General features: G+C 36.6%; 1 protein-coding gene across 3 annotated transcripts in view; it reads right to left on the reverse strand.

Moving 5' to 3' along the window:
• LOC129566205 (diacylglycerol kinase eta) overlaps positions 1–22,833 on the reverse strand; it is a 105,748-nt gene that overhangs the window by 39,236 nt on the left and 43,679 nt on the right. For all 3 annotated transcript variants that reach the window (XM_055441949.1, XM_055441939.1, XM_055441960.1), the window contains one exon: positions 7,735–7,815. In XM_055441949.1, coding sequence (XP_055297924.1) covers positions 7,735–7,815 — 81 coding nt within the window. The remainder of the gene's footprint in view (positions 1–7,734; positions 7,816–22,833) is intronic.

Consider the following 22,833-nt stretch of genomic DNA (forward strand, 5'->3'; position numbering starts at 1 on the left):
TATTTCAGTGTGCGGTAAATAGAAAAGAATTCTTATTTCGTTACACCGCGAAGAAGCAGACAAAATTATGCAAAATATTTTGGATGAAGCGAGTGTTGTTGCCGAAATACTTGGTATAGAACTTGAATTGCCGAGAATTGAGTGACTAAATTGAAGCGATTTGCTTCAAGTGAACTCATGATTTCAATTTTTCAGAATTGATGACCTTTTTTGCTCGTCAAAAATTTTCACGAAAGCAATGTCCTCGATTTCAAATAAAAATTTCTTTTCTGCCCAACCTTAATGAAATCCTGGCTACGTCCATGAAATCCTGGCTATTAGTTTTGATGACAATCACACACGTCGTGCGGCACAAAATGCTATTTTGCACGTGCCCATAAATTGCGTCCAAATGCTAGTTCAAGCTTGTAATCTAATTGGAATATTCAATTGACAATTTTGTATACGGTGACTGTAATGTATATGCAGCATTGTCAGTGTGTGCTAAATATTGTTCGCCAGGTCAATGTCAAATGAATGAATGCCAGCCCAGCAGACATAACACGACCAACTTATGCACTCTTTATTAATTGATGCTGCGATAAGGACTTACCCAAAAAAAATTAATTATTCACACTATAACATATCAAAACGTCAGACAATGTAGCAGCGTGCTCCACGCGATTTTATACAAACTTGCGTAAAATTATTTTAGACATATTTTTATATGGTAATAATTACAAGCAAGTTGAAAAAGATACCCATTTTATCACATTTTTTCCCATGGCAAATTCTACGATTATGGAAATTCTGCTGCGTTGAAGCATAATTGAAATTATTTATGGGAATATTTTGTGGTAGAAAATATCTGGGAAATAAACCGCAAATAATAGGCTTCATCCTCTCTCTCTCTCTCTCTCTCTCTCTCTCTCCCTCTCTCTCTCTCTCTCTCTCTTTCATTACATCATAAACAATTCAAGGAATTTGTGTGAACAATTTCTTCGGAAAATAATTATTTTGCTGTTTTGCAGCCGCATAATCCAGCCACATTTTCAAATGATTCCATAAATACTTGCACATTCAAACGCCGAATGCAGGCAGCAAATCCCTGTGGCATTCAATTCACATTTCAATTGAATGGAACGCAACAATCAACGATAACATTCCGCGTTTATTAGCATCAAAGTCCAGTATTGATTTTATTTTATCCTGTATCGTTTCGCATGTAAACACACAGTGTGTGTCACCACCATACAAAAACGCAGAGATTCATTTGTATCAAATGAAATCCAATTGACGCGCTGCAAACGGAATTACACAATCTGATAGAATCGATATTGAACTTGAAAAATGAAATACATTTTGTTACAATCTATAAATCCATGATACATGTATGGCAACAATTTAAGCTCTTGGGCAATGTGTTTCCTCTTATCCTGTAATTAAATGTGCTCAACGAACGCAATCAAAGATATGTTTTTTTCATCTCACTGAATTGTATGCGTTTGACGTGGTAATTCGCATCGTTTGAAATTCATGGCGAGTGGTAATTAAATTATGAAAAGCAGGAAACTTTATTGTTGATTTCAATTTTAATGAGTATTTGGCCAGCTCTGGTGTTGGCACAAACGTTTCATACAATTTTATAATCTCATCGCTCAAAGACTTATGCTCTTGTTTACAATTTGATTGACTCAGAAGTATAATTTATCAAAAATAACATCAAAAATAAAGCCGAAAGTGTGACGCAATTCAAACCAAAACTTCCGTCTTGACTGTGGGCTCGTACTGTGTGAGCGTCCATTGGTTTACAACGTAGTTAAAAGGCTGAGTACTCGAGGCGAATTTGCTGTTTTGAATAATTGAATTACAAGCACCAAATTGTATGGCATCGGAGAGAAGGCTTAAGCATGACAAAATGTCATGCAACCATTCATTCAACTTTGAAATGGTTTTAACCATTAACATGACATTAAGCCGAAGTGGCAACGAAAACCGCACAAAATCAAATTACGGCATCGACAACCATAATTAAATAATCTATGTACATCATCGCCACGATTCTCGGTACGTACACCCAGTGATGATTGTCCGATGAAGAGCAGACACAATTTTTAACGCAGATTTTTCTTTCACATTTTCCATTGGGCAAAAACAGTGGACTAATCTTTTCGACCGAATTCGTGGAATTGGGATCAAAGCAAAGAAGAAAAAAAACTTTCCAGTGAAAACAAAACCAAAGTATATTTGAAATGCTGCGGAGATTCTCTCTTGTTTAAAATCTTCTTCCACATGAAAATGAAACCAATAAATCCGAATACGGCGCAAATGAATCGATATGTTGGATGTTGTTTCGATGCAAACATGTTTACAAGTCGCTTAGCATCAAAAGTACATCAGCTATGCAACGTTTTCCATTAAATCCCCAACAAATTCAATGAATCTCAATACATTTCAAAGTTTTGAAACCGACCTACGGCAACGACATCCATGTCCGAACAGAAAATTATCCGGTTTTCTCTCACACACACACGGATAAACTAAATGCATATACGAATTGGGATTCCATTGGAGCGCAGCTATTGGATCGGCAGTCATGCATATTGCGCATTTGATTGACATTCGATTACGAAATTTAAATTGAAATTACTTCAATCATATCCGCCTTAAGCTAAAACAAAACACCCCATAATATAATGCTAAAATTATCAAGATTTTAATCCAAATACATTGATTGAAAAACAATAAACATTCACAAACGGTGGTGTGGTGGTGGTGGCGGTAGCGAAGCATTTGATTCGTCATTCTCATTGAATTTAACTTTTAAACCGAACTCAGATATTTGCTATGCATGGAATTTTCATTATTTTACCCAACCTGATCCACTTTTGTTTTATTTTAATTAGTTTCATTGTGATGTAAAACAGTCAACATGTTGATGGTATATACCCATGTTGGCATTCGCAATATTTGCACGCAATTTGTAATTCTGAATAGGATATCATTCCATAGAATCCATGGCGTAGCCGGAGCGATGCAAATCGTTTGTCATTTCTGAACGTTTTCATTTATTCATTGAATGTGGCTCCCGATAAGATTGAAATAAAAAACAAGAATGAATATTTCCATCGCCATTGAACTGTCGATGCAAAACGGGAAAACCAACAACGTATTTTATTGAAAACCTTCAATTCACGTCCGTTCTATTTTTGAATCAACGTTTTTTTCTCTCTCTTCTGTATGTTGTCATCTCACTCCCGCCAAACTCACATTCGTCAACTGCAATTTGCCATAAAATAAAATATGTGAACGAAAATACTAGAAATATTTGATTCGCTAGTCTTGTTTATTCACACCGCTCGTTTCAGCAATTTATGCATGTGTACGAATGCAAATAAAACTGTGTGCATATTTCAGTTTTGGTTCTGGCTTTTATGTTGGATGTTTTAGTGTCATTTGCGATATGCCAATGATTTCAATACAGTTTTATTTTCTCGCTTCATAGCATTTGCCATGGTCGCTGCATTAAAGAATGGATGTTCATTTTGTGCGCTAAAATACCGTACAATTGAAATTCAAAGCTCATCCACATGTTTTGTGTGTCGCTTATGCAAAGAGTTGATGTACCAATATCAGCAGCGTTTATCTAGTGTTTATTTTGGCATAAATGAGCGCAGTGACCTTTTTTTATTTGCCTTTCCACCACACACGGTGCTGTGTCGTTAAACGACCCCATCTCTTTGTCTCCTTCGTATGACCATTTTCTGTCGATATTTCGTAATTTTGCTAATTACCTTCAAACACTCCGGCTACGCACATTCCATGCTGCGCTCTCTCTCTTTCTCTCTCTCTCTCGTACAATGACTTCAAATATACCTTGTCACCCCAAAAATTCGCAGCCATGCACAAAATCTACAACGCTCTCCTCTATGTGTTTGAGTTGTAAATTTATCTACGTATATCTTTTATTAAAAATGTTGCCGGCAAAATGGCATGTGTAGAATTTAATGAATAGCAAAGCACACATGCCAACAACATCATTGCAATGTAAATTCCCTCGACTTAAGTTTGTTGTCCAACTGACGAGACAATATGCAGCCGACTGTGAAAACGCGCATCATGAAAGCCAAACAAAGATCTGCATGAATAATGTCTCGAATACCTATCCCATATGTGTGTATGCATATGATATTCAAACAGAAGAGAACACTCGATAATTTTCAATCTGTAGAAGTTAACAAAACCAATTTCATTTTGTGGAATATCCATCAGTCGAATTGTTTGTTTCGAACAAAGAATATGATAAATTCATCTAAATTGAATGAATAAGTCCATTATGCTGATGAAGTCTTTGGTTCTCAGAGAAAATTTAGCGGAACAATGATTCCGATTTTACTTGTAGCAAATTACTTGTAATTTACATTGAAGAATACCGATAAATCGGAATTTCGGAACCTTTATTCCGATTTATCATTCCGATTGGTTTTAATACCGATAAATCGGAATCATTGTTCCGCTAAATTTTCTCTGAGTTGTTGTTGTTGTTGTTTTTTCATTATAATGATTAAATTTGTCGAGTCTTCCATCGTTGCTGATCTGATTTATAACTTTTCCATTTGGTCCACCTTCCAAGCGCTTAACAAAAATTCCCGTACCCAATACGAAAAATGTTAAGCTGTCAATAATAAATATGGCAGCATCTGTCCCAATCTTTTACCCTCCAATACATTATATGAATTGATACAGCTCACACATTGTACGATGTTCCATTATCTCAATTCCATGGAAATCAAAGGAAAGTTTTAATATCTTTTTGACATTTGTTTTCTTAGTTTTTTTTTCTTTTTCTTCTTCTTCTTCTTTGCCATAAATCTTTGAGTTGACCAATTCGATCTCCATTGAAGATCGTTAGATCGTTTGGGTTGTATCCAACATTTTTCGATTCAGAAATAAATGACGACTCTGTATGGCTTTAAGCGTCTATCTCAGACTGATGAGTATTGTTTTTACCGTACGGCAATACATTCTGGTGTCTCCATTAATTTATCAATCCGACGAACAGACCCATTCCATTGGTGAAGAAATTCATTCGTTTACAACAAACCATGAAACCAACTGAGCCATAAGCAAGTTACGCACGACCAAAGGCCATTCTAAAATTAATCCATCCTAAGTCATTTAAGTTTTCCATTCACTTGACTTCACATTCAATGGAAAAGTTTTGAAAAAGATTTTCCTCCCTTTGTGAAAAGTGTTTTCCATTGGGTCAAACACAATAAATGTATGAATATATATTCGCCTTTGGAAAAAGGGGCAAAAGGGAGTAGACAAAAAGTTTTCGAATTTAATTAAAGGGATGAATCTAGATAGAACCAACTAGATAATTTCTAGGACCCATTTTTTCACCGAAATGGATGGATCGACCCGGAAAAGTTTGTAATTGAAATGAAATTCGTGTTTGTCTATGATATTTTGAGTGCTTAGTTTGTACACATCAAAACATTTTTTGCATTTTAAGCTATTCGACTCGAGGCTAGATTTCATGGTTATTTTCATTAGCACTTTTTTTTATTACGCCAAATTTCGAAAACATTTCCCATGAAATTCGTATTTTTAGCCTCTAAAAATTTCGAGGCCAATGCAAAAACACTGCATTCACAATAATTAATGTTATGAAATCGATATCGATATCGAACAATAGCAAAACATGAACTTTCTCCGTGCATTCTATTTATACACGCCGTTCGCATCAATTTTGATTTTATACGTTGAACAAACATTGTTATCAATGCTCATTGCTCATATTTCTGCGAACTTAAGTTTGATGACGACTCAGCGCTCATTATTTTAATTGATTGTGCATAGTTGATTATTGATAGAGCGCGTGGTGAAGGGAAAGAGAGAGAGAGTGGCATGAAATGCGATGACTTAACGAAGAGTACATCATCAATGTGGAAAATTAGCGTACAGCTGATTCCGCAGCAATATTATGTCAGTGGTAAATATCCATGAAGTAGCTCTCGATAACGAGGCAGGCAATTGATACACTTCCACATTCTGAGTATCAGTTTATTTATAGCCATCACTTGCAAATTATAGGAATTCCAATTACGTCAGTGCATTTCGAAAGAAGCTACGGTCTGAATTCCATTGTAGTGAAATTTTCTGCCTTTTGGTTTAACAACCAAATCACTGGATTTCTCTTCTCCCTTTCTCTTCGTTTCTACACATGCTGAATTTATTACTATTGACGAGCAATAAATTGTTCATAAACTTTATTGCACACACAATTACAGCGCTTAACAATATTCTGATCCAAATGGGAAGAAATGTTTCCGTTACAATGCAGTAAACGAATGCGAGAATGCGTTGGAATTATGACAATTCGTAAAATGGAAGAACAGAGATGACTAAGCGCACGCTCAGTAGCGTATTCAGCAACTCAACTGAGAGTCGTTTTCTGCTCTGTGCGTTTACACTCACTTCGTTATGAGTTTATGTGCGCACTCTGACTTTGTTGTTAAGAAATGTGTGCGCACTCTAACTCTGTTGCCTATTATGGTTTATACACACATATAAAGAGTTGAGTGTGTATTGTCTTATTCTTTTCTTTGTGTTTCTTTCTTTGTATATCCTCTCTATTGTTTCTTCGTTGTGTACGAGTGCGGTGTAGCGCACTCCGTTGGTGCGCTTATACTCTCTTCATGGAGTGGGTTTGTTTGTGCTGCAGCGCAATATCGCACTGAGCATGTTTTAAGCACGCAAACTCAGTGTCCGTGCGGCCGTTGCTCGGTCACTCGGTGCGCTTCAGTCATCTCTGTGGAAGAAGAAAAGTCATTTCCGTGTGTTCGATATATATTCAGTAGAATGTTACGGCTTTCGGGCTATATATGTATAGGCAAAAGGAATTTTTATTGTTGCGTGTCACTCATAGAGCACCAATGAGATTATGTTCGATAATAAAACGAGCCGGTACTGGGTGTCTGCAATGCGCTTCTGATGCAAATGTTCGTTTTATTGGTGGAGAAAACACTTTATTTCAAAATAAAAGTGATTTTGTTGCTTCGTTTCATGAATATAACACATGAAAACTCAGCTCAAAGCAGCGCGTCGCAAAGCGCTTTCATGAAAGTACGAACACACACATATTGCCGATTCGTGACATTTCACTTAATTTAAAAACCGTTTATCGCCTGATTTTTACATATAAATAAAATCAAATATTCTATTTTGATTTTCCGAACTTTTTTTTTTGCCATGTCATTGTCATTCCAATCGATAAAGTTTATACATTCTGTAGTCTAGTTATTTAGTTGTTGATCGCAAGCTTTTTTTCGGGGCGGCTGACGCGGTTTAGATATTCACGATGATTGACATCAACAGTATTTGGAACCAACTAAGTCGGATTGGAAGAGATATTGACAACATTTCGAATAGCAACCAATGGTTGCCAACCATCAATAATTTGTATTTGCCATTCTCATCTTGAAATCGAAATTTCCGTTGGTGAATAAAGCAAACTTTTGGTCGAGTGAATCGAATTCGGCAAAAAGCTCTTTCCCCTATGAAAAAGTAAAAGGTTTCTTTTGTTATTCATTGCAACATTCAGAGCCTGGGGTGGCAGTAATTTTTCAGTTTGTTAGAATAACATGACACGAAAGAAAATATAGCCCGAAAGGAAAAACCGACATCAAACACAGCCTATGGAAGACAAATCGACACAAAATGTCTAATAATGTAAATGTTTTTGCTTACCTGAAAGCTGTGGTTCTGGTTTTTCGTGCTGCACTCACATAAGCATAAATTCAGCAAATCGATTTCATCAAAGACCTCCGGCTGTTCCAACAGAGAAGCATCGTTTGAGTAACATACAGAGAAAGATGAATGGAGAAATAAGGAAACACAAAAATGAAATGAGTATAAATGCTTTTGTTTGGCATGCGAACGAGTGGATTCTACCACTTCACAATGTAAATCTATCAAATATGGTCGATGTATCTATCAAGTTTTTGTGAAGACTCGAAATAATTGATTAGATGATCCGAAATAAATCCATCAACTCAAACCCACACACGCATACATACGCTTACCACAGTGATAAGACCCAAGTCAACAAAGTTAATAAACCTTGGTACAAAAGAGAGTGGAAAAAGGTTATATCGCTTTGTGCGAAATGCTGAATGAATTTATGTTTGTTATTTCTGATGATACCTGACTTCGGCTGGAATGTCTTATCGCGTATCAGGCAAAACTGCGCAACATTTTCGATGATGGTTTGTTGCACTTGAACAAGTTTTTTTCCGCTAACGCTAGCGCAATGTGCATTTTATGGAATAACCATCAAAATTTCCATACGAAGCACAAATAACAATGGTTACTACATTTTATTTGAAAATGTCGACGATTACAATTTAAATTGAGCTGGCAATTTGACATGTCTCGATTTCATTGTTAATGCTCTTAAAGTCTGGGCTTTGACCGATTTTTGTTGTTGTTGGTATTGATACATTCGCTGCTATATGGTTCGAATCCATGTCGCAAAGCACACTCATAGAAATTGTAAGCACATTTCAATAAGATGCTTATCAGTCATTTGGAATTGTTGTTATTGTAGCCAATCAAGCGAGCGAACGACACTTATCACACCGACACAACTTCACTCTAAACGACAATCATATCACAAGGCACCGCCATTAAAATCATGACAATTGCTATCAGATATTCAGACCCGTGTATTGTGCACAAGGGACGGAATCATGATCGATAATTTAAGCATTACTCGGCAGATGTATCGAACGATAAAGCACATTCATTTTCACGCCTCCATCCGCCTCACACATAATTCAATTGTGTATCTCGACGCAATGGACACAAAGAAATTTAACTGTAAAAAACCACCCATAGAAAAACAAACGAAATGAAAATTCACCATTTTCTTTCATCGCTACATCACAAACTCCAATGACGCACTTGTTATCAACGTAGAAAGGTTTGATTATGTTTCTAAAATCGCAATACTCAGCAATGACGTCATATTCAACGGGGTGAACGCTTTTGACAAACAGCATAATTCGATTCAAAACCTAGATCAAAACCAGCATCGTCGCATAATTTGCTTGGACGCATATATGGAATCTCATGTTCGAACTGTTTCCATCGTCATCGTCGTGGTTGCTGGGGTTCCGCTCTTCTGATTGAAAATAAAAATGTTCATGTTGTCACATAAATTGATAGAGAAAATTGCAACATTGGTGCTTCATATTAATAAAGAGGTTGAGGAAGGCGATATGTCAGTGTGGCGAAAACAATCATGTTGTGAAATTTAGATTGTTTCGAGAAGACACATAAATAAATTACGATAAATGGTAGCGTTGGCAAACGGTGCAAGTATTTATATAAAATATCAAAATTTATCACATACACCAACGTACATTCTGCAATGTACGATGCCTTGGGAAATTTCATTGATGATATGTGCGAACGTGGTAAGAGAGAGAGAGAGACTGCGAACTGCGGCAAACTAAGAATAGCAGCAAAAATTCAATTGTCGAGTTGGCGGCGGGTTGTAACATTATTATCGTGTGATTGCGAATGTCATGATCTTGGTTGTGAGCGCATCCGTTATAATAGACCGCGTTGACATTTTCAAATTTTACCACACACGCACACACACCCAATGAAAATGTATCACAAGATATAAATATCAATTTTTGGTCTTAGCACATCGGAAATTACTTCTGTAAATAGACTAACATCATAAGATTTGATTTTAATTTCATATTTCAGTTTAGCTGAATGTCAATGTCATAAAAAATAAATTGTGCTGTATGAAGTTTTCGGCTTTACAGTCCCAACGGGAGGGCTTTTCGAACAAATGCCACCGATTTTCTTCGCTTCAAAAATAAGTCTTTGTCAGGTAACAACATGAATTCGCTTCAATGTGAGCAAACAAATGAAAAATGAAGTTTTTTTTTCATTCATATTTTCGGAAATTCATCGAGAATGACGTCAATTCCGAATCAAGCATCCACCTGAGATCCGCTTGCTTTGAACAAATATGAAATCCAATGAGAAAGAAATGGCATTTTATCAAGTCGATGTGTGGCGAAAAGGCTTTCTACGCGCCGTCTCCTGATGTGAATTCACAGTGGTACGAACAAAGAAAGAATGAAAAATGTAATATCAAAGCTGCTTCTATTGGAAAACTTCCCCAGAGACAGAACAGGAACAAACATAATGCATCGAAAACAAGAGTCAACAAAATATTTCTGAACACATCGACCTCATTAAGGATGCTTTGAGGCGAAATACGACTACAATTCTTGATGGAAAACACAACAACAACCAAATAAATACAATGCCATAGATTTCACTGTGTTGCGCCAAATAGATGTTTCTCCGGAGTCGATTTGTAATCTTTACTCACTGGAACTCTTAATTAGATTGCAACGATCATAATGTAATGCCTTGCGGATAGAGAAAGAGAGAGAGAGAGAGAGAGAGAGAGAGAAAAAGCACACACAATAAATTGGATCACATCAAATAAATCGAAATGTTTCCAACCTCAACTATAAAAAGCATATATACAGCTCTCATCAATTTGTGTTGACCTTAGTGGATATCATTGCAAACTGTTTGAATTACATCAAATAATGTGACGTTCAGTGTTTGTGAAATATAAACGGTAAACCGCTATGAAATTTCGAAAATGGATCAATTTGTCTCCTCCATCAAAATGTCAAATACTATTATTTCATAGCAGCGGTAAATATTTGCTGTGTAGCAAAAAGTTATTTCGACGATATAAATGCAAATGAGTTCGCATCGTCCAATATAAGCGGCTGGCTGCGGTTTGAACAAACCGACACGAGCAAGCAGTACGACAGGTAACTACGTTATTGATGTAAGACGATAGGCAGTTATTGTGTTTGTTCGCACTTTGGCATGAAATGAGAGATATCGTGTAAGTGAGTATATGCATTTTCTTGAGATATTTGAGTGAAAAATGCGTGATTCCATCAAATGACGTCGAGAAATAATTCGCATCATGCCGCATTTCGTCACACGAAATAAGCTTCTAAGTGGCGGCAATTCAAAAAAGGAAAAAAAAAAACAAAGATGAAAACGATATTCGAAACGATAGCTTATTCATTTTTCTAACTCAAGCATTTTGCTAAACGGTAAATATGTATTTTTCATCAGGCTGATGACATCAACACGCATACAGTTGCAATTTAAAAACTAATCAAGCATTTTCAAGTCGAAAATCAAGTCATTTTTTCATTAATAAAAATTGTTGCGCTTCATTTTATCTCGAATTTTCTTTCTTCGGTATTGGCTTGTTATTTCATTTTTGAATCCAGACTGATATAACTGCCATACAGGCTTTCGCGGAGCTCATCTTATCTTTACTGTCATGAAGTGAATATTTGATATCGCGTGTATCGTTGGTATTTTTCCAAATAAATTTTTACTGTGATCCCTTCACTTTCATTTTTGCTATCTACGGGATAAATATGCTGCCGATGAATTCCAAACAAAGAAAATGCGAAACGATCCGGATTGCCTTCGAACACACTAACAATCAAATGAATTAAATAAATCATTCGAGTTGAAATTGTAATAGGAGCATATTCGCTGAAGCAAATAATAAACAAACAGGAGAAAGGCAAAGCCAATATCATCCGATTGAGACACGAAGTCAGAAATACGACAACCAACCATACCAATTTTCCACATGCCATCGAAGAGAAAACAAGAATCCACGACGCAGAATTTATTGTTGATTTATTCGCTTTCCATTCTCTTCTCGTCTCTACTTATTTATTTTGCTTTTCTCTCCGTTGGCATCGGTTTCTTTCAACGACAAATAAAATTTGAAACGTCGAGACGGTGGCATTGTGTATGCCTCGCATGTATTTATATGTTTAATTACGGGCACGAGTTTGTTCGGCGATTAATACTTTTACAGTTGATTGAAACGAATCAATTGCATCGAAAGAATGGAAACAATCCCTTTTTGTTCTTCTTTTCACTTGATGTTTGACACAGCTTCTGCGTTGATAAATCATTTTGAAATGGGACAGTCACTGTCATATTTACCAAGAAATTTCCTCAATATTTAACATTGATGACCGAATTTCATTTCATTTGTGCTACAAATGTTTCATCAATCATTTCGTGCGAGGCGAGGATTTTATTCGCAACTCGATTATATTCCGTTGTTATGCTATGTTCATCCATGAACATCGTTTGCATTTATTTCGATGAATGTTTAAATGTTTCGTTCATTCGGAAAATTGATGACGAATTTGGATTATTATTATACGATACCGATAATGAACACGTATTCAAGCAGAAGCGAATGGAAGCGCTTTGATAAATGGTTGTTTAATCACCATCGTCTCAATTGCGGGAACCTTTTGTCGATTCGTGGCACGTTTTGTACTGATCTTGCTTGGGCGGTGCAAACGAGCATGAGAAGTGTTAATCGACTGCAATTAACCATAATTTATGAGACAGAGTAATTGAGGTTATTATATTGTGAATAATTCTCGGGCACAAACAAAGAAATTTCACAACGCGTTTTTACTATGCCAACAGCCGACGTTCCGTTCGGCTGCGCTGAAACTGTGTGTTTATTCCTGCCAAACGTCATAAATAAGTAAATGAATTTTAAAGCCAATATGGCGAAGTGAATTTGCGAAGCGAGAATCGCCGATGCGCAACAACAAATTGCTCACGAACAATTGCTGTATTTGTTTATCGATGCAAAGTGTATCTGATGCGCGCAAATGAATTGTCTAAGCACTTGAACTACAGATAACAACACTTTATCGCAAACAATGTGTTTGTTTTTTGCTTCGAATTTCCACTTCTCGTTCCAGTTTGCATATACTATTGGAGCAATCAAGTGCTCGGATCAATAACATACACGCGCCATTTTGTTTGCCGTACTTTGTATTTTACTTTCACCGCTCTCAATATTCAATCGCGAGGAAAACAATGCGTACGAACGAAAAATAAACATACAAGAGAAATTGCCTTGGCGTCGCTTCATATAAATTTCAACACATTTCCGTTTTCAATTCAAGATGCAGCGGAAGTATTTACAAATGCTTTACGTCGACGTTTTTTTGTCCGTGCCAATGCTTTGGCGCCCGAGCATTTGCTTTCAACAATCTTTACTTGATTGCGTCAATCGTTGAAAATGGCTTACAGCTGAAATCCGTACGAGCAATAAATGTTCATGAGCATTTTTGTTTGCATACATTGCGTTGTTGATCTAATTTCAGTGAGTTTGTTGAGCGAAAAATGATTTTTCTAGATACGCAAATGCTGTTTATCTTGTGAGTGTGGCCATTTCTCCGTTTGGAATATTCACCCGAATTTCACTTGGATGGAAACTCAATTTTTCCATGACTGAAGAAATAATGATGCGCCGGAATTACGTCAATTCATTAGATGATAAGAGAAGAACATGCGAAAAACTACGTTCTAATTGAATGATTTCGCGAGCTTAACATTCGGTGAAATGTACTCATTAATCTCAATTTGATGAAGTTTCTGGAGCGGAGAAAACTGCGCTCGTCACCATTTTGGTTTGTGTATATTGTCAACGTGGGTTTGTGTGTATATATGGTTGTGTATATGGTCAACGCTGACGAATGAAAAATTAAAACGCTCATAATGAACTACACGCACGCCAAAAACCCATACCATTTTTGCTAATTGTTACGTTTCTGTACCACATTTCCTTACCACATCCATTTCAATTACTGACTCGTAGAACGAATAAAAATAACAAACACTAAATTCAATTTCATGCTTTCACTGTTTTTCCACTTGTGTTCGGTATTTACTTCACATGCTTGTGGGTATATTGTTACGTCATAAAACTGAAGACGAAAAAAAAATGGAAAATAAATGTCGGTAACATGATTCGAAAGCTTTTTGCTGATCCACATTACACACGGATACCTTCTCTTCATTATATTCTTCCTATATTTAGACATCAGTGATGATTACGTGTTTGATTTCATTTTTCGTCAAGAGAATGTTTTTTCTTGCTGGATAAAAGCCTACGGCCCTATAAATAATCGCATGTTTGATTACCGAATTTTGCAGCTGGAACAGAAGCAAAATGACAAGAATGGCTCGTGCTCAAAATGATAACTTTGCTAAGTAAAACAAAGGAAATATGAATACGAAGGAGATACGAAAAAACGACACAAAATAAACGATAAAGTTTCAAAGAGCTGAGTAAACCTCAGTCAAACATGATTTAATTCTTCCCCGAATCACATGTAAAACTGATGATTGTAACAATTATTCTTCGATAAACAATAGAACGCCTCATTAATGAAAATCATCTAACAATTTATCAAATATCACATTTAGCAGATTCCCAGAATGGTCGACACACGATGTGATTCACATCTGGAAATTTCGATGCCGAATGCGTCGGACGAAGAAAATGGATTTGGAGAAATAATACTCGACAAGTAAAATCAATGCCATCGAACGATATTTCCAAGAAATGAGATTCAATTCTGACAAACCAGTTGTTCCAAACATCACGCAATCAACCGAATGAACAAAACACAACAAATTTAATCAGTAAGTGATTCCAAGAAAAACAAGAGACGAGAGACAAAAAAACACGGACTTTTCTTTCGTTTTGATTTGGTCTATTGTGTTTCAGCTCTGTTTGCTTTCATTTTCAAATGTTCAAGAGGTAAACTGGGGTTTTTGTCGGAAAAACCACGGAAAATGGTATTCAAAAGTGGAAGTTTTTCTTTTCTCACTTCTGAACAACAATCGAACCGATCGCATGTTTTTTATCATGTTTTCCCAGAATCGAACGCTTGTTTATTTTACGGTGAATTTTTCCATCATCCCTTTTACACAATCCGTTCGCAGGGATTATTGACAATGTTTTGGCATTGAGTGGTGATAAAGTGGGAAGTGGAGTGTGAATTAAAAAGTTTTCAAGCACGTGGCAACAGAACCACACAATCGACCTTTTCACCGGAAATCATTACACTTTTCAACATCTGCTACGTCTTCACGTACATCCCGTTTCGTCTCTCTGATTGCATAACAATTCTTTGTGATTTTCAAAGTTTCACTTTTCCACACGACCATGTCGTGTAAGAAAATGGGGATCGGCCCAGATTTTATTGACTCACTAAAAAACAGTTTTTTTTTCGATTTTTAAACCCCGAAAATCGCGAAATCTAGCATTATTTTTGTGTCATAGGGTAGGTGCGTAGTACACTATACGCTGTACACAAAAAACACGGTAAAAATTTTGCTATGTCACAATGTATAAAAAACAGAGTATTGAAATCGCTTTGATAATAAAGTCTGATTAAAATATGATTCTTTCCTAATTTCAATGCATGGAGAATTGGATTTAATTGGAAAAATATATGTTTGGGAGTGTAGAAAAGTTAACCTTACGAATGTATGGCATCTTGTTTTTTTTCTTCATTCCTGATTAACGAATGTCGTTGATCGAACAATGGAACCTATAGCCATTTCAAGTGTTATTTTTCATGAAAAATTGGAAGAACATCCAGAAAGCTCAGAAAAAAGGTTAGAAAAAAAAACGATTTTTTTTTATCAATTTTCTTGTAATTTTACGCCATTTGATGGAAATGCGACAATTTTTCTCTTCAGATTACCTTGAGCACTTGTGTTATCTCGAAGTTGCTGGTACAAAACCAGTGTTAACGGAATATTTTCGGATTGGAAATTTCTTTCGGGATTGTTATATCCGAAAAAAGACGAGATTTTTTTATTTTCGTTCAAGTTTCCATCACGTTTTATGCGAGTTATGCTTGTGTTTTGTTGCTTGTTTCAGCGTTGTTTCTCCGTGTGAAGTTGCACGGTGGATGGATGAAGGCGGATGATGTGTAGTGACGATGAAAATGGAAAATTGCGACTTTTTGACGTCTTCAATTTAATCCTCAAAAAATGACGCACGAATTTTAAATTAATTTCCATGGAATTTTTCATACATAAAACAAAAAAATGAAACTTACAAAATGACGTATGTTGACTTTCAAACACGGTAAATTTGTTTCGAATTTGCGATGGAATCGTTTTATGTTGTTTTTGCAACAACGTTCTAGGTGCACAAAACCATAACCGTGATTCACCACGGTGATTTTGATTGTCGGCACGTGTTACATTGCACTGTCGTTCTGTGTCTGCTGTGCATCTTTCGCTTTTTCTTTGTATCCTCTACTATCGGTGGTGGTGTTATTGAGATTAAGCTCTACTTTACCCGTAATGGGAAAGCATTCATTCAAAAGGTTGACTGCGAACGGTGTGCGTCAGCCTTGAGCTCAACTTGAGATGAAATGCACATCATTTAGAATTCAATTTATTTAAAGTTGACTTCTTCTAACGGTATGTCATCGTTTCAACACCTAGCACCAACGTAGTTAAGGTAATTTTATGGCAAATTGATAAAAACCAATTTATGCAATATTGAAACACAAATTTAATTACATTTTCGCCCGAACAATTGCTGTGCAAGTGTTCACTTTCAATGCATTTTAATAGATTATAATATCAATTTCATGATTGTCATATATTTCAGTTCATTTAACACATCACCACTACGGGTTGTGTGTCACCAGCATAATTATATCCTCTTGATTTTCACATGTCATCACAGAAGAGCTAACACACACACACACACATTTACGTAAGGACGATAATAGTTTCGCATGGACTCTAAACTCCTCCTCTTGAAACTTCCACCCCATCTCGATTTGAAGCGCCGTTGCTTCAAATGCAATTTACTTGAGTTTATCTTCCATTGATTAAGAGCGTTATTTTGTTATCACCGAAGAAGAAGTTTTCCAAACGTTAGTTACACGTGGCACTCAGTTTCTTCGTCTTTACGATTGCCATCCACTTGAAAACTGAGAGCTTTTCAACGGAATCGAATTACTGACATTACAAAGTAAATATACGTGCAAACGTTTCTATCTCGCGGCTTTACTGGATGAACTTTACAATTCGATTCTCTCAAACAAAAGCAGCAATAAAATTTTAGTTTTTTTTTGTCAACTTTTGTGAGAAATACTACTTTGCTTTAATTATCAGTTCGTCATGCACAATAATTAATAAATGGCCGATTGAAAAGTTACCACATTATATGCGATGGCAAATAAGTCGCGCCATCAAGGGTAGTTGATAGTTGGTGATGCACGGGATCGATAAAAATCATTCATTGGAAAATCTATTTAATACGTGCACATAGAGCTGGTTGAATGTCATTTATGTGAATCAGCCAAAAAACGATTTCGAAACAATAAAATTGTGTAATGTTATGACCAATTTTGGGTGGTCTGCTGCCGTTCATTCAATCTGGACTAGACACATTTTCCAAGCCAAACACAAACTCAACGGAAAGTCATTTCAGTCGGAGCCACTAAGCCACTCTCAATTTGGAACGCTCTCATGTTTAGATCTCCGTCAAAATTCTTTTTTTTTCGCTCCACTTTTATTATTTATCTCAACTTGAGTATCAGCAACTTTTTCTATTCGCTTTTTATTTGTCTATTCTCCCGTCCGAAAGATGTTCTCGCTTTTTGGTGGTGCACATAACACTCTGAATGAGACCAGAACGTTGTATTTTCATGATTGTGTCAACACTTGGATATATTTTTGTGTGTATTAGTGTTTGTTTTTACTTCTGCACAAACATCATTTTTCACAATCTCCCATTTTCGCATTTCTATGCGAAACCCATTGGCCGCAGACTAAAAGAGCTGCTAAAAAAAGCGTCTTGTGCAAAAGAGGAGGGTGAAAATTTAAAATGAAGCGAAATAAAATGCCAAAAATAAAGGTCAAGCGTTTTTTTTTTTGGTGCGCATCAAAGAGATTTTTTTTCATTGTGTATTTATATGTGCACGTGATGGCACCATCTCTGGTTCTGAATCTCTTATCAAGAATTTTGTTGGGTCAAAGGCAAATATTATCAACTTTTTGAGTGGAAAAAATGTCGCTTTTGAAACGTGTAACGTGGCGTGGCACATGGCACTCAACTTAAAATATCATATAAAAAGCCGTAACACCGCCCGAAGCGGTTTTGCCTTTGACTATTCAATTGAAATGATTTGCACGTAGAACATTCGTAAAGCATTCAATCTCCGTTTCGATTCCGTTTATGAATGCCATATTTCTATCGCATTGTTTTGTGAGGTCATGTAGAAGTAACGATAGAATAAAAAGAACTTCAACATTTCAATTTGATTTGGTGCGTGTTCAATGCCATAGAGAGAGAAGGAAAAAAGAACGCCAAACCGGTGGTGAAATTCTAGCTGCAGGCTCTAGACTCATTTGAATGAAATCCCTTGTTCATTTTAGTTTCTTTCTTTTTTTCAAAAGAGCTTTTGGTTTGTCCGCGAAAAAAAGCGTAGAGATTAAAATTTATTGTCGTACACCATCCGTATGAAAACCAATACACTTTTAATGCATGCTACTACTTCTTCTTCTTCTTCACACTATCGTACACATAATCATGCACAAGGGAAGCAGCCATATTGAATATTTATAGTGTATTGTCATTATTTCTTCCAATATGGCGACTTACAGTATGTGTTAAGAAGAAGAAGCAGTACCATTCCTCAGTTTGCATACGGACGTCGTACACATAGAGAGAGGGAGAGGGAATGAAATAAACGATACGACGATCCGACAAGTTTGATGTTCGCATATTTTTTTCCGAGCATGGTTTTCCTTCCTTTCGTCCTTCGCTCTGACTATATCGATGAATTTTAGCGTAGCGAGGCGCACGTAAAATATTGCGATTAAAGCGATTTGAATCTTTTGAGTTCAAAAGTTTGGGTGAACAATAATAAATGCAAAACCCAATGCAACCAAAGCACACACACTTGTATTCTCGTTGCTTGAACGCAACTAATAAATAACAATACATTTGCTGCTGTTGTGTTTTTTCTTCGTCTTCTACTTTTTCCACATTGTTTGTATGCTAGTCTGTGATTTGGCAATTTCGAATGGAGTCAGGCATATTCACCGTTTAAATATGAAGATGGAATGTCGGATGGAGCACTTTGTATCGAGCTTTTTTCTTCAACCATGCAACCAATTTTGGGTTTTTGGCACATCAAGACAGAGAACAAATGTGTCGGCCATTAATTTTAATAAAATCTTAACCGAAAGTAGCAGCTGCAAACAACGTACAACACCATCCTGACCACGATGGGGTGCGCAAAAGCGGGCGATATGAATCTACTATTCCCATTGGAGCTAATGATAAGTATTTTTTGAAATATCGTTAGCAATGTGCTTTACATTTTTCATTAAGACTACATTTTTTCTGTTTTTATTTCGCTTGCGACAGCCATTTGGCGTGCAATCACTGTTCGCCATTATCTCGACGGCAATAAGCACAGTTTTTCTGAAGGTCATTAACACTTTTTGATGAGGTTTTTTTTTTCGTTTGCACTCGTGCGATACACAACTATTGGCCTCTCTTTATGTGCATGTTCAGATTTTATTCGAAGCCGTTCGAAAAAAATCGACCTTTTAATATAACGATTACAATTGTCCATTGATACCAAATCGCATCGGCTAACTGAACATAGAGTATCGCAATAACTTGCTGGGCTGAGAGTGACGGCATCGAAAAAAAAAGTTCTGTCTCACAATCCAAATTAAAGCAAATTGATTTTGACCGGGGTTTCGTCCAGTTACGATCGAAAAAAATGGTATTTTTACGGATTTTTCAGATCTGATATGTAATCGGATTTCAGGCTCATTTTCGGATGAAAAAATGGATTATTCAACGAATAAATTCGGTTTGGATTAGCCCTTTGGGAGCATCGAGCAAGCGAGAAATGCGTATGCATCCGTTAATGATTTGGGTTTTTTATTACGAGATTCATCATCACGTGCTGTTAGCAACAAACACGCCGTGCACTTTAAACGAAACAAACGCCATTGGTTTTTTGGGTTGATTTCGGTAAAAAGGTAAATCAGCGCTGTCAACACTCGACGAAGCAACGAGTATTCAATAACCGATATATTAATCCGTCGAAATTGATTCGTTTTCGTGGAAATTCGCTAATTATATTTTCATCGAAATGTTCATTTCTTCTGTTTTTTCCGTCCAATCATGACATTCATATTTGGATTTGTTTGCATTTCATCGAATGAAAGGCAATTTATTTATTTCAAAATGTATTTCGAAAATGTTTTGATAAGTTTTCCCCCAACCAGAATCAATCATTTGCATGAAAATGGATGATCAAATAGACACTCCCATTCATGGAATAGCAAATGGATTGCTCGAGTTTTGTGTGCGAAAAAAAAATCAGATGTCGAAATGGAATTGCCCATACACTATTTCCGACATAACCGATTTCGTTGCAAGGTCACAGGAAACATGATAATAAATTCCGAATCTCGGTTATATTTACTGCGGAAAAAAAACTTTCCGACCATGAAATTCACAACTTTTTTGACCATGAAACCGCTAAATTTGATCAGTGGCGCAATTGAACGGAACGGAACGGATTGCAAACTAAAGCTCAACATTTTTTAAATATCGAATAACTTTGTAAAATGTTCATTCAATCAGAAGTATGCTTCAGAGAGGGTATTAACATTCCGTGGAATTTAACGTATATTTTGAAGTGGATAATTTTCACGCCTGTGTGATGCCACATCGAAATCGTGAGGTTTATGGAAAGAACGGGTAACGTTGCGTGATAGCAATATAATGGTTTTTTGATGACATCTTGTTCACCTGAATTGATTTCACTTTTATCGATTTCGAAGTGGTTGAGATTTCCGAAAGAGTGCTCAGCCAAACACGTTCACTTTCGAGCAAATGTCGCACATATGAAAAAAAAAAAAACTACGTTTAAAAAGGGGAGTAGTTAGATTTTTCACAAAATCAACTGTAGTTGTTTATTTGTATGTGTGTCTGTGTGTACGACCGGTATGAATTGGCTTATAGCTTTTGCTTGACTCTGATTTTGCCACTATTCCACTTGATTCGCCGTTCTATTGGTGCACCTTAAATCGAGTTTCTGTTAGCGACACTGTCGATGCTTTGCAATCACATACGTTGCTCCCCACTTATACTGAGAGAGCGTAGAAAAAAATGGATGTGATGTGAAGTGTGAGTGACATGTTGTTGTTTGTTCGCCCGCTAGCTCGTTCGTTCGCATCAATTCACTTTATATTGCAATCGATGCTGCATGCGGTAGGTCACGTAAGCAGTCTGCGACCGATTATTTAGCGCTTAAACGCAGTAGATTGATGGTTTTATTGAAAATTATCGGCTATTACAGAATCAGAAATCTAATCATTGTTCATTAGCTGCTACAAATACACCTCCGTAAATGGAAAACGTAGAAGAAAAATATGTACATTTGTACACCATCTCAAGCGCAAAAGCGCAAATATCAAAATTAAATTACACATTCCACTAACGCGTGCTCTCATCCTTGCTTGCGCAACTCAACCTGATTCTGTATTTCACGTTTCATTCTCTCTCGCCCGCTTGCGATACAGCTGAATCTACACCAACGTGCTGACGAACATGCCATTTAATTTGATTTGCACCTTGAAAAGTGAAAATAAATTCGCTGTGCAAATACCAAATGACACTTGAAAATGTCGTTCTTTGGATTTATTTTTTTTCTTTTCGGTGTGTGCACTTCACAGCGATGATGGACGCCATTGTTTGTATATTATTGCATGGCAATATGTGATATTCTGGTTATATAGAAGTGAGACGGTTTTGTCACCCGATTCATAACGATATCGGCACACAACGGATGCTTGCACTCGAACACATTCCCAATGCCAAAATACAGTATGAATAATATATACTTGGAGGCGCAAAGAGCTGTCGCGTCGAATCCTTTCACATTTGGTGCGTGTGTAATTGGATTTCGATACACGCACACTTTGCGAAAAGCCAACACGAGTTTGAACTTCAAGGCAAAGCGAAACCAAAGTGTCTAATGCTAGCAGTGACGATTTTTTTCTCTATTCGATACTCCTTTTCGATATTGCTTGGAAAAGCGAAATTGGTACGGAGTTTCGAATGGAAGAAAATGGCGAGATTCGGGTGCGTTAAGCACCATGGCTGCTTTGGCTGTTTATTCTCGTTCATTGCTTGTAATGTGATTTGATTATCAATAGCGTCAAAGCATCTTCAGCTATATATTTGATATCGCGTCATAAGTCAATGGCAATCAGCATCATCATTACAGCACCCTGCAATGGGCTTAGATTCGCTTATTTTAGCTCATACTTTTCTCTTTCTCTCCCCATCTCGTTCTTCCGAAAAAACTAAATCGGGTAAATTGCATTTTCGACTTCCACGCATTTCGGTATTAATAGCAATTTCGACTTGAGCCAAGGCTGGCAAACCGGAGAAACCGTTCAAATTTACGGTTATTCTTTTGACGTCATCCATGATGAAACTAGTTAGGCGAGGAGCTCAAAGCTAATCCACACAAAACTTCGTTATTTGATTAAAGGCATCGAAGCACCTGGAAAATTATGTGCGCTACGCACCTCTTGTTTACCTCCGTTGCCGCGTGTGTAATCTTCATCAAAGCAAAATTCAGCGCCACCGTAGCGCGCGTGTCTTTTTCATCAAACCAAAGCAAAAGGTCTAATTGCTATTATTTCTCCAGAAAATTTCATTTGTGTTGCTATTACAACCATAAATGAATATAAATTGCGACATCGACGTCGTTTCTAGCATTGAATTGACGTTTTTAGTTTACGCAATGGCAAAAAACAATGGATTTGCTCCACCAATGTGTTAGTAGGTCTGAAGACAAA

Source organism: Sitodiplosis mosellana, unplaced genomic scaffold (genome assembly GCF_009176505.1).
Source record: "Sitodiplosis mosellana isolate CC-2019 unplaced genomic scaffold, AAFC_SMos_1.0 Smas_scaffold_1, whole genome shotgun sequence".
Classification (NCBI taxonomy): Eukaryota; Metazoa; Arthropoda; class Insecta; order Diptera; family Cecidomyiidae; genus Sitodiplosis; species Sitodiplosis mosellana.